Genomic DNA, 12,697 nt, shown 5'->3' on the forward strand with positions numbered 1-12,697 from the left:
GCGCCGCCGGCCGGTGGGGGCCGCCGGTAGGGGGTGGGGGCGGGGCTTCTGCCTCGCGGAGGTGGGCACGCTCGCCGCGGCAGAGAGATTACTTCCCTGTACCCGTCCTTGCGCTCCAGTTAGTCTCATGAAAGTGTAGGCATCCAGGCAGTTGGCTCGTTCCGATTACCGAAGCACCCTCCCTTCGGTGATAGGAGCGCAGGTTTTGGGCGGTGACTCGGCCATGCCGAACTCGCGATCCAGGCCCCGCCAGGGCGCTGGGAGTAGTTCGGGGGCAGCCGGGCGAGACGAGCTGGTGTCGCGGTCCTTGCAGAGCGCAGAGCACTGCCTGGGCGCCCAGGACTTCGGCACCGCCTATGCCCACTACCTGCTCGTGCTCAGCCTGGCGCCGGAGCTGAAAGACGATGTGAAGGTGAGGAGAGCCCTTCTTTCTCTTGCTGCAGGCAGAGGGATCCTCTGTTCTTCTCGTATACGTAAATACATATGTAAATAAATTGGGAGGGGGACTGTGAGTGGCTGGTGGTTGCTATTTAATATTTACTTTTCACTCTTGATTCTTTTCTTTTGTTCATAGCCACAACCAGCCTATCAGAAAATACTGTTTGCTCTGTGTATCCAGAGCCATATCACTTCCTACTTTCTCTTTTACTGCTCTGGTTCAAGCTTCAATCATCAGCTGCTGACTTCTGCCATAGGCTCAGGTTCCAATCTAGGCTTTCTCCTGCAGTCTACCTCAACACCGCCAGCGTGAGCTTTTCAGAACAAAAGCCAGATGATGTCATTTCTCTATCTCAAAACTTGTATTTCAATTGCAGTTCGAAAGGTTTTGTTGCAAGTGAAGCCTCAGGTGATCTTTTGTGGCCTCCTACGTCTAATTCTAGCAAGTTCCTGCCCCAGGACCTTTGCACTTGTCTCTTCTGTTAGGTGTAAGGAAATGTGGGTTTCTGTAGTTGAATTAAGTTCGCAATTAAAGTAATCATTCGATGATGCATTCTTTAAGTTTCATTTATTGGATTTTTTGGGGACAGTTATTCTGTTGAAATGCTGTACATTTTTGTCAAGTTATTCTAGAATCTAAATTTCAAAATGTGATTTAATTTACCTTTGCATTCAGTTTCCAGCCTGAAGCTGCTTTGCTTTATTTCACCCAAGGTTTCTCAACCTCAGCACTGTTGGTATTTTGGATGAGATCTGTGCTGTGGAAAGCTGTCTTGTGCATTGTAGTATGTTTAGCAGCATCCCTGACCTCTACCCAGTAGATATCAGTATCTAGACATCTGTAGTTCACATAAATTTAGGGTAAATTTCAAGACCAGCGAGCCTCAAGGAGGAGAAAGTGTTATGCTGAGATACAGTTTGCTCATCTTGGTAGGCAGAAGTGGAATAATGAATCCATCCAATTGCTGTTTCCTTAAATCTTTGTTCCTTAGTTCCCTCTTGTAAAACAATACTTTTTTTTATATTTAGTGTGTAGTAAAAGTATATCTAAAGTTTGTATTTCAATGCTGGGTGTTCAGTAGGGTTAAGTACCTAGCTGTTTCCTGCAGAACAGTCTCATATTTCTTTGCATGGGCCTCTGCAAAAGAGCTATCTCTTTAATCTTATTTCCTGCTTCTCCCTCTACTCCCCATACCCACACTTCAGCCACACCAAGGGACTTAACTATAAACTCCCTGATCCATTTAATATAATCTGTGTTTTTTTCCCCCTCACACTCTAGAATCTTCTTCCTTATCCTTGTTGCTCTAGTAAACTCCATCAAAATTCAGTTTCTGGTATTAACTCTCCTGTATAAAATATGTGCAGATGATATAAAATTTTTCACGAGAAAGCTGAAATGACTACAGCCTTCGCTTTTCCCACTGGGTTGCAGTGTGGAGACTGGAGGGAGGGAGGGGTAGTTGGAGCTGGGGTGACAGTGGGAAGGCTGTTGCTGTAGTCCAGCAAGTGGTTACAAGGGCCGCGTTGCAACAGTCCTGGGAGAGGAGGTGACACACTTAAAGCTATTGAGAGAGAATTGGCTGGGTTTGAAATAAGTAGTACTGGAGTTAAGGTAGCATTATTAGGTGACTTCATGGTCTGAGGTTAGATGGTTCCTTAACCTTATATCCTATGTGAGAGAATATGATGGGTTCAGTTTAGAATATTTTGAATTTTTTCAAAATTGTGTGTTAAATTTCACTCTATGAAGCCTCTGTGAGGACAAGAACAGGATATATGTTGCTATATATTGCTATTCTTTGCACACTGATCAGGAAGTATTTGAGTTGAGCTAAATTTGAGATGGCTGAGGGTACAATCCCTGGCTGAGATTGTTGCCGGTAGATGTAACCGGTTTCCAGGTTCTTGTCCCGTCCCAGAAAGAATTCAGAGACAAACATGGAGGTTAAGAAAGTAAAGTGAGGATTTATTAAGAGATGGATAGTACATCTAAAGGGGAGAGCAGGCAGGCTCAGGTGAGCGGCTGCCCGGAGTTTCTTTGGCAGCTTTGTTACATAGGGTATAAAAATGAATGGGCAGAATATTCATTAGGGAGGAAATGGTCTGCGGTCATATTTCCTGATTTTGATCCCAACTCCACCTTCCCAAAGGGAGGAGGGATTTTTGTCCTTATTTAGTCTGGATCGGAAGTGTCATAGTGTCAGTACATGATGGGTACTTCTAATCTGCAAGGCTAATTTTATTGAAATGAGGGCACAATGAGAAAAAGGTTACATTTGGACACTGGAGATTCCTACTTTTTCCAACCTTTCTTTGTTGGCCTCCAGGCTGCTCATCACCCTCAAGGTTCTGACCACTTATCAGCCCAGAGGTTCCTGCTTTTTTTCTCTGCACAGGGACCTCTGGTGCTTACATAATGTGTAGTTTCCTGCATTGGGTCTGTGCCCCTCCTTTCTGCCCAATTCCTGCCATTTGGTCTGTGTCCCCCTTTCTCTGGTCATATCTGGCTATCTGCCTGCTCTAACAAGATGACTAATAAGGGGTTGTATCTATGGGCCTGAGGTTCAGAAGAGAGGGTCTTCATATGATGTCACTTATATGCAGAATTTTTAAAAAAGTGACATGAACTTATTTACAAAACAGAAACAGACTCACTGACATAGAAAACAAACTTATGGTTACCAGGGGAGAAGGGGTGGGATGGAGGGATAAACTGAGAGTTTGGCATTTGCAGATACTATATACTATATATAAAATAGATAAACAACAAGGTCCTACTGTACAGCACAGGGAACTATGTTCACTACCTTATAATGGCCTATAATGAAAAAGAATATGAAAAGGAATATATGTGTATGACTGAATCACTGTGCTGTACACCAGGGACTAGTACAACATTGTAAACTGACTATACTTCAATAAAAAAATAAATAAAACAGAAGAGAGGGTGTTGATTGGAGATGTAGGGGTAGCATCCATCAATACATAGGTGATAGGTAGTGCCTTGGGGATGCATAAGAAAAGAGAAGGGGGTCAAGGACATACTCCTAAAAGATAGGAACCCACAAAAAAATGGAGGTAGAGAATATGATACAGCAGCCAAGTACGGAGAGAGTAGAGAGTGGTCAAACCGTCTTAATTCTGCATGTTACTGCCAAGTAGGTGGTAAAATCTGTTCATTTACGTATTGTTTATTTAGCAGTCAGGACCTATTCTAAATTAAACTCAAGGTGATTTTCATCTATAATTAAGATTTGTTCTCTGTGGCATCTTCAACCAGTGTTGAATATTCTTTCATCATTTATGTTATTGACTCATTTGCTGTTTTCTCCTTTGTAAAGGAAACTTTTCAGTACACGCTATTCAGATGGGCTGAAGAACTTGATGCTCTCAGTCGAACACAAGACTTACTTGGTTGCTATGAGCAAGCCTTGGAGCTGTTTCCTGATGACGAAGTGATTTGCAATAGTATGGGGGAGCATCTCTTCAGGTGTGTAGTAACTTCAGTAGTACTTACTCGTTAAGAGTTACTCTGTACCAGTCTGGATTGGGTAAATTGTAGTACAGTCATTTGAACAGAGACAGTTTAATATAAAGAATTATAAACTATAACAGAGGATCAGAGTAATGAAGGACTGAGTAGTGAGAAGTAAAGAGCACTCAAAGGAATACAGGGATAGCAGATATAATATGTAATAATAGTATATCATACACTAGGTAATAGCTGCTGCCCCTGGGGCTGAGACAGAGTAGTCGTGGAAGCGTTCCCTACAGTGGGCTGAGATCCAGACCTTGTTGGAGGGGACGTCACCGTGGTTCACAGGGTGGCAGGGAAGCCACTGTGAGGCCTTGCCGGAGAACTTGTCGTAAATCTCTTCTCTGGCAATTGCTGGAGATTTGCCATTGGGATTTCTGTCTACCCTCCATAGAAATTTCATAAATAGAAGAACTGGTAAAGCCCCCCAGTTTTTGATTGGGATTTGTTTTAATAAATCTGGTTTCACGGCTTTGTACAAAGTACAAGGAGAATTCTTGTTTAGGAAACACCATTGCAGTGCCCTTTTCTATAGAGTAAATCACTTTATATGTCCCAGCAGCTGTCCTTAATACCACTGCTTTGACCACCTGGTCATACCAAGTTTCATTCAATGAAAAGCTCTATGTAAGAAATGCCTTTATCCAACTTTTATTAGTCAGTCTCAGTAACGTAACTGCTATACAGTGCCATAGTCTTAATCAAAATGGCTTAGCGAGTGAAGTCAGTACTCCTTTAAGGGACAGGAAGTTGATAGTGTCTAGTTGTAGTGTGACAATAGCAGGGAAAATAAAGTTGGTTGTCAGCTGAGGCTTGTTTGTTCACACTAACAGCTAACCTGATCCTGATACACAGACTCCATCTCCACAGATTAGCAACCACTTTCCTTTTAAGAGAAATTTAGCTTAAAAAGTTTTAGATATCTCCTCAAATTAGTTAAAAATCTGCATTTTACTTTCAAAGTGTCTAGTTCTTTAGATTATGTAAGAGGAGCTACTCTATAGGGTTTGATTATATTTCCAAATTACACACATGTAATGATCACAACATTCTAGGGCTTACATTTCAAGATAATCAATTTAACAGAAAATTGGAGCTCTACACACTTCTGGCAGATTCTGTTGTTGGTCTACTGCTGTAGGACATAGACTGAGCAATCACCAGTTATTGAGAAAAAAATACTTGGTGTTAAATTGCTTTGGGGAGATATCACTATGCAAAATTTTAAATTCAGACGTTGGCGGTTCAGAACTTGTCAGAGTGTGAATGTGGCTTTTGCTACACAGTTTGCCTTTATTCTCTAGGACAGGTTCTTAGTTTTTGTAATACTCTGCTTTTCTCATCAAGAACAGTGTATTACTCATGCCCCATCAGAAGAATCACTATTCCAGGGGGAAAGGATTTCCAAAGTAAAGGATAGCCTCCTTTTCTGACATTTATTTGTGAAATAAAATTTGTGTCTGGAGTGTCTCAACTTTCTATTAAGCCAGTAGTATCAGATTTAAACAAAACGTATTTAAATTTCTCATCAGGAAGATAATGGTTTTTCTAGTTAGTAGAAAAAAGGCATTTTTAAAGTTCATTGACATTGACACAACATTTTGAGTGTTTTAATATGAGATATACTTCAGTTGAGTGGATCATATATTTTTTCAGAGCAGTAGCATTGCAGTTTAAGAAATCTGAATGATATATTGAAGAGCAAACCTAAGGGAAACACAAAGCCAGGAAATTATTAGGAGCAGGTTTGGCATTGATTCAACAGATCATTGATATTTTGAAATTTTTTAATATCCATTGCTAAGTTAGTGTCTCAACAATAGATTACATAGGATGTATTTTGTATTGTACTGTGGGCTGGTGTCAGTTGCAGAGTAAGACAGCTTTACCTTCAAGAAACTGGAAAATAACAGATACTAATCTTAAACATTTTAAAATGAGTGCCTGTCATTTGACATCAGGCTGTTCCTTTTTTTGTTTAAACCAATACCCCAAATGAATAGTCTGATTGATTCAGTTTCTTTAAAACTGACAGAATACTTCAAGGTGCTTGTGAAGAAGTGTGAGTGTAAAAGGGTTCTGCTAGCTCAGTTCTCTTCACTGTGTGGACCACACCCTGGTGCTGATCCACAAATGACCAGTCGATGACAGACGAGTATAGAGATTGAGAGTAAATATGCAGCAGTGTGACATTGCAGTAAATCCAAGCACGTAATCAGGGAACTCACCTGTTGAAGGGGGTGTGGACCACTTTGAGTGCCACTGGAATCTAGTGTAGGGGTTGCATGCTAGTCATGTGGAGTACAACTGTATTGGTCTACAGATGGTTAGATATTTTTCAAGGAGGGGGAAGTTCTTTACCATAGATAGTTTATGAAGCACTATTCCAGACAGTTTGATAGTTTTCTTCCCCTGTCTTTTATGATTGATTTGCTTACATCTAATTCAGTAGCAATTTTTGGGGTGACTCACCTTTGATTTTTTTCCCTTAGGCACAGTGGCTCTCTTTTTATTTTATTTTATTTTATTTTATTCTATTTTTTTAATCGAAGTACAGTCAGTTACAATGTGTCGATTTCTGGTGTACAGCACAGTGCCCCAGTCATGCATATATGTACATATATTTATTTTCATGTTCTTTTTTATTAAAGGTTATTATAAGATATTGAATATAGTTCCCTGTGCTATACAGAAGAAACTTGTTTTTTATCAAACAGTGGCTCTCTTTTTAGTCATATTTATTTGATTTCTGTTATACTTAATTAAATTATAACAGAAAAAAAAAGTACAGCTGGTGTAAACCGGTCTGGCAGCAAATACAAGGGACCGTCGATGACCACGCAGCTCGGCTGCGGAGAGAAAGGTGCGTGACACACCAGAGAGGCGCCTGCCAGCCACAGGCGTTAGTACCTTTTACAGAGGGAATGGTTTTTAGAAACCTCTGTTCTGGAAAACTGTTTAAATGGAGGCTGACTAGGGGAGCTTCTGCCACACCACTGTACAGTCGTAATTCATAGTCAAGTACTTGTGAGTGTCCTGGGATGCATAAACATAACGGATTCAGAAAGGAAAGAAGTGATGGAGGATTGCCGTCCTCACAGAAGGCTTCCCAAGAAGACGGCACTTGGGTTGAGTAGGATTTGGGGTGCTGGTGAGGGGTTCTCAGGCCAGATGAGTGACCTGAGCGGAGGCACTGTAACTGATAGCATACAGCTGAATATATTGTCTGTCATTTTTTTACTCTAGGATGGGCTTTAGGGATGAAGCAGCTGGGTATTTTCGTAAAGCGGTGAAGTTAAACCCTGATTTCAGTGATGCAAAGGAGAATTTTTATCGCGTTGCAAACTGGTTGGTGGAACGCTGGCACTTCATCATGCTTAATGACACCAAAAGGAATACGATTTATAACGCAGCAATCCAAAAGGCGGTTTGTTTGGGGTCCAAAAGTGTTTTGGACATTGGAGCAGGAACTGGAATACTAAGGTTTGCTGCAGTTTTGTTTTAATTACATATACATGTGTGCTTATGTAAATTAAAGATTTTACCAAATATGGAAAATTTAGCAGTGGAATTTAAAAATAGAGTTTAATTTACTTCTTATAATCTTGTTATGATTATTCATGCAATTATTATTATTAACTATTATTTTCACTGTAGCTTTTATTTTATCATGAACTTGACATAACCACCGAGAAAAACTTGGGGTTAACGTTGAAATTTTGAATAATGAGTTTTAAGAATACTTTTTACATTAACGTTCTGGTTGAATCTAGTTATTTAAAGTTTATTAGCGTTCTGCATGCCAACTGTGTCTTAATAAGGTGGATGTCATTATTTTTTGTGTGATTTATCTCTTGACAAGAATGTTAGTTCATTTTTTAAAAATGCAGAATGAATAATGTTTGTATTAAAGAATAAAAGGAAAATCCCATGTTTAAGCATTGTAATTCCACTAAAATTTGGAAAAATACAGTTCATTTTTTTTTCTTGATGGAACCCTTTTTCCCCTTGTAGCATGTTTGCTAAAAAAGCTGGAGCGCACTCGGTGTATGCCTGTGAGTTATCCAAGACCATGTATGAACTTGCCTGTGATGTCATGGCAGCAAACAAGATGGAAGCAGGGATCAAACTCTTACACATGAAGTCACTTGACATAGAAATCCCAAAACACATTCCTGAAAGGTATTATAATATGAACTAATTTTGGTGTTTATAATCTACTATTGTATTTTTTAAAAATTAAGATATTCACATTTCTAGCTTCTAGCCCAAACCAAAATGCTGAAACCGTTCTGTTGTAAAGATATGGATAATAGGGTAGTTCAGCATAAGACAGGTTTTCATAATAAGGTCATATTCTTGATAAAAAATATTTAAGGATCTTGAGAAAAATTCGTGGCAAGACATTTAATAAATAAATTTCACCTTTAGCAAGTTACTTTACCTTTGTTGATTTTAGTGTTCTAGTTGTAAAAATGGATAGTACCTCCTGTGTGGTCAATAAGTATTTAAAAATTGTGCTTAAAAATAATGCATGAGTAGGTTAGACTTGAATGAATTATCACATTCGGTATTAATATCCTTGGCTAAAATGGAAGCTCAGGAAGAATCAGCTGTATGTTGGCTTGGGCCCTTCAAATGCTTTGAATATTATTTCCTAAGTCTTAGCCTTTTGGGATGTTATTTCACTTTGATCTGTGTCACAAGAAGATAGAATTTTCGAGCTAGAAGGGGTTTGAAAATCATCTAGTCCAACAACTGTCATTTTAGATACAGAGTTTTCTCTGGGTAGCACTTGCTGTATCCCTCTCCTGGGTAGTCTGTCTTCTCAACGTTTGTAAGTTCACTTTATATCGAAATAGGGCTTTTTTATGCTCTGTCGTGATAAGTCTTCTTCCATATGTGTATGATAGTATTTATATTTATTTACTTAATAGTTATGCTTTTCAATGGTCTCTACATTTGTTCTTGTGAAAGAAGTCCTGTTAGATTGTTGAGGCAACTGTTACACCCATTTTACAGAAATAAACAGTGTCCTCACTTGTCTTAGTCTGCTCAGGCTGCCATTGACAGAATACCATGGTTAAACCACAGACATTGATTTTCTCACAGCTCTGCAGGCTAGAAGCCCATGACCTTGGGTGCTGGAGAGTTTGGTTTCTGGTGGAGCTCTCTTCCTAGCTTTCAGATGGCCTTCCTACTGTGTCCTTACATGGCCCTTCCTCTGTGCCTGTGGGGTGAGAGAGAGCTCACTGCTGTCTCCTCCACTTTCATAAGGTTGCAAGACCTATCAGATTAGGACTTCACCCTTAGAACCTCATTTAACCTCAATTACCTCGTGAAGACCTTGTCTCCAGTATTGTCACACTGGGAGTTCGTGCTTCAGCGTGGATTTTGGTAGTACAAAAGTCAGCCCATAGCATCAATCAGTTACCTTAACTTGATCCACATTTTTCTCACAGTTGGTATTGTAGAAGGAGCTGTTGACTTTGAATTAGAAGATACGGATTACAATATAGACTCTGTTAGTAATTTATTTTGATCTTACGCAAATCTAGAGACTTCAAGATGTTGGACTAGATGATTTGAGATACTTTCCATGTTCTAAATGTATGCAATCATAAATACTAACAGTTTTGTGTGTGTGTGTGTGTGTGTATAAAATACTGGTTGTTGGCCCTGTGGGGGATACCAAAATTGTCTCTGTCCTCAAGGCACCTACAATCTAGATAGGAGAATAAGGAATATTCATGAAACTTTTCCTTGTCTTCTAACTACACAAATGCATGGTACTGGCAGAAGGACTAAGGAAGTTCAGAGAAGGGAGAGTTTTTTGGTGTGTCTTTGAGTAAATTTTCCAGAAAGAGTGGACAGAAGATCAGAGCTCTGTGGCTTAGGCATTCGTGAACATTCACAGGTGTGGGTAAAGCAAGAGAAGTAACAGAAGGACAGTCCCCGTGTGAGAGGTAAACACGGACGGTGAAGGGAGGGGAAGGATTGTGAGGAGCAGGCCTTCTCCCCTGCACTGAATGTTATTTGTAGATCAAGGAAAATTAGAACTGAGAAAGATTATTCATTTTGATAAATAGGAGTGTCTTTGCTGGTAGAGAGTATTTTTATAGGACCTTGAGGGTAGAAGTCCAATTACTCAGGATTAAGGAGGGGGGCTGGTAAAGGTAATGGGTGTGACCCACTGTGAAGGATTCTGGCAATGAAAGAACATCTGAGGAGGCAGCAGGTCAGAAGCACCGCCTTCTGTCCCCACCAAGAAGTTGCCAGTGGAGAAGAGAGGAGCCTCGGGAACATTAGAGTTCCTCAAGTTTCAAGAGTAGATATTAAAAATGAAATAAAATGTATTAGAAAATGGACTGTTTCTATAACATACTCTTCCTTTCTTCTCTCAGCTTTGACATCTTTTATACAAATAGCATGATATTTTACTTACATGTATCTTTAAAAAATCATTCTATAGAGTGTCCCTAGTTGTAACAGAAACTGTCGATGCAGGTTTATTTGGAGAAGGAATTGTGGAGAGTTTGATTCATGCATGGGAGCATTTACTTTTGCAGCCAAAGGTAAGCAGCATGAAAAGACTTAAATTTGATTAAGAATTCAGTATTCAGTAGATCATTTTTTGAGCCCTGAGCATAGTTGCAGGGCAGTATGAGATAACATCCCACTGTTGCAGTGCATGCTCTGTAGTTGGAAAGAAATCTGTGCAAAAAAAAACATTTAGTAACATAACGCAATGTATACTTGTGTGCCCAAATGGGGTTCAGAGGCAGAAAAATACTCCAGGAAGGGATTCGTGGGAATTGAGGTTACATTATGAAGGGGCTGACTCTGGAATTCTTGAGTAGGGTTGAGAAGGGGAAGTGCTTTCAATCTCACAGCCTTCATTGCTTGTATTTCTGGCAAATTATCAAAAGGGAATGTAGTGCTAACTGGCATGCTGTAGGTTTAAGGTACCACTTGGACCCAGGCTGCTGAAGGGACAGGACTGACTTGTGTAATTGCCAAGTTATATTTTGCATTGAAATCCTCTGCTGTGGCCCATAAGTTGTAGATTTGAATTATATAATATGTATTATGAATGAAAGGATTTTAACTTGCAGTAAGAATTCACTACTTACAGAAAATGATTTGGATTTAAAGTAGCTAATGAAAGGTTGGAAGAGCAGTTCATTTTTCAAGCAGGTAATGGTGATTTTGGCTTCTCAGTATAAGTCGGACCCAGTAGTCTTTTGTTGTAGGCAGGCTTAGAGAATTCTAGCTCCCCACCTCCCTCCCTCCCTTCCTATTTGTACTGTTAAAAAATATGTATGTTTATATATAGCAATGAAAATGAAAGAAACTTTTTAAAGAAAAAAAAAACTTGACCTGTGTATCCTTAACTGTCATTTTTGAAGTTTTTTCTCATAAATTTTCATAGCTTGCCATCATACACACATATTTTGACATAAATGTAACAATATAATTTTTATTGTTATGTTTTTAGACCAAAGGTGAAAATGGTAATTGTGAAAAATATGGGAAAGTTATACCGGCAAGCGCTGTCATATTTGGGATGGCAGTAGAATGTGCAGAGATAAGAAGACATCATAGGTGAGTGATTATTTAAAGAGTAAATGGTGAAACCTTGTCAGTTTAAGGTATAGACTGTAGTTCAAAGGTTATTTAATGGACATTTATTTGGATGAGCATTAGTAGTTTTCTGACCTTTAAATTCATGATGTTTATTTCAGTCAATTTTCTTTTTGCTTTTTTAAAACTTTCTTCAAAAATAGAACTCTAGGATTAAAATCAGCCTTCAGTTTTCTAGTGGAAAATTAATTTTGATACAACTTAATATCCTTTTGATATGTGATAGAGTCATGGGACAAATAATACATTCAGACTGACTTTAGATGAAAGTGAAATGAAAATTTCCAATGTGAAAATAATTTTAGTTTTAATTTATTTCTCCCATTTTTCTCTTCTTAATAACTATTGACATAATATTTTGTGGTTGGGTGGGGTGAAATTTTAGGATCTTTATACCCTTGAGAGTTTGAGATTGATCAAATGTGATACAGATGAGAAAAAAGTGATACAGGTGACAAGTTTTTTTAGTTATAGAAGCTTCTTGGTTACATTTTTTTTCTTGAACATTAATGATTTTCTAAAATTTTGTTAAAATGTTGATCCATGTTTTGTTAGGACTTACTTTTAAATGTAACAATAAATACTTTAGGAAATACTGATGGGTAAAAGAAGAAAATAAAAGTCATCGTGACATACTCACTAGTAGATAACTACTGCTCATCTTCGTTGTATATTCTTCCTTACGCTTTGCTGTGCATGTGCCAGGGTGATGAGGGACAGTATTTGGTGATCGTAGGGACAGGCACCAACCAGACAGACAGCGGCCTCTGTCAGCAGATTGGCTGAATGAGAGTGGACTGGTTAGTTGTCAGCTCTGTGTAAGTATCAGTGTGTGTGTGGATAAATTTAATTTTGTTTCAGAAGGATCAGTGAATGTATTAGCTTTTTCTTTGTAAGCCTCTTCATGTTGATAGATTTGATTCGTGGATTTTTAAAAATCAGTTTCCTAGTGTTGCATGTAGTTCCCAGAGTTTAGAATTTTTAGGTTGCTTCTACTTTTCTACTTTTAAGAACAGGGGTAAGAATATATAATGGAGAAAAGGAGAAAAGACAGCCTGAAGTAGTGTGGGGAAAACC

At 38.9% G+C, this 12,697-nt stretch overlaps 1 protein-coding gene across 3 annotated transcripts in view; it reads left to right on the forward strand.

Annotated features, from left to right (window-relative positions):
- The first annotated feature begins 62 nt into the window (after positions 1–62).
- Positions 63–12,697, forward strand: part of PRMT9 (protein arginine methyltransferase 9) — a 28,647-nt gene continuing 16,012 nt past the window's right edge. The window contains exons 1-6 of one of the 3 annotated variants that reach the window (XM_074377682.1): positions 63–412; positions 3,783–3,931; positions 7,223–7,459; positions 7,991–8,158; positions 10,449–10,551; positions 11,475–11,581. In XM_074377682.1, the coding sequence (XP_074233783.1) occupies positions 224–412; positions 3,783–3,931; positions 7,223–7,459; positions 7,991–8,158; positions 10,449–10,551; positions 11,475–11,581 (953 nt within the window). In that variant the 5' untranslated portion in view covers positions 63–223. Of the gene's footprint in view, positions 413–3,782; positions 3,932–7,222; positions 7,460–7,990; positions 8,159–10,448; positions 10,552–11,474; positions 11,582–12,697 lie in introns of those variants that run through there. The other 2 variants (XM_074377692.1, XM_074377699.1) reach the window with 2 other exon arrangements.

The sequence above is a fragment of the Camelus bactrianus genome, chromosome 2, assembly GCF_048773025.1.
Source record: "Camelus bactrianus isolate YW-2024 breed Bactrian camel chromosome 2, ASM4877302v1, whole genome shotgun sequence".
In the NCBI taxonomy this organism is placed as follows: Eukaryota; Metazoa; Chordata; class Mammalia; order Artiodactyla; family Camelidae; genus Camelus; species Camelus bactrianus.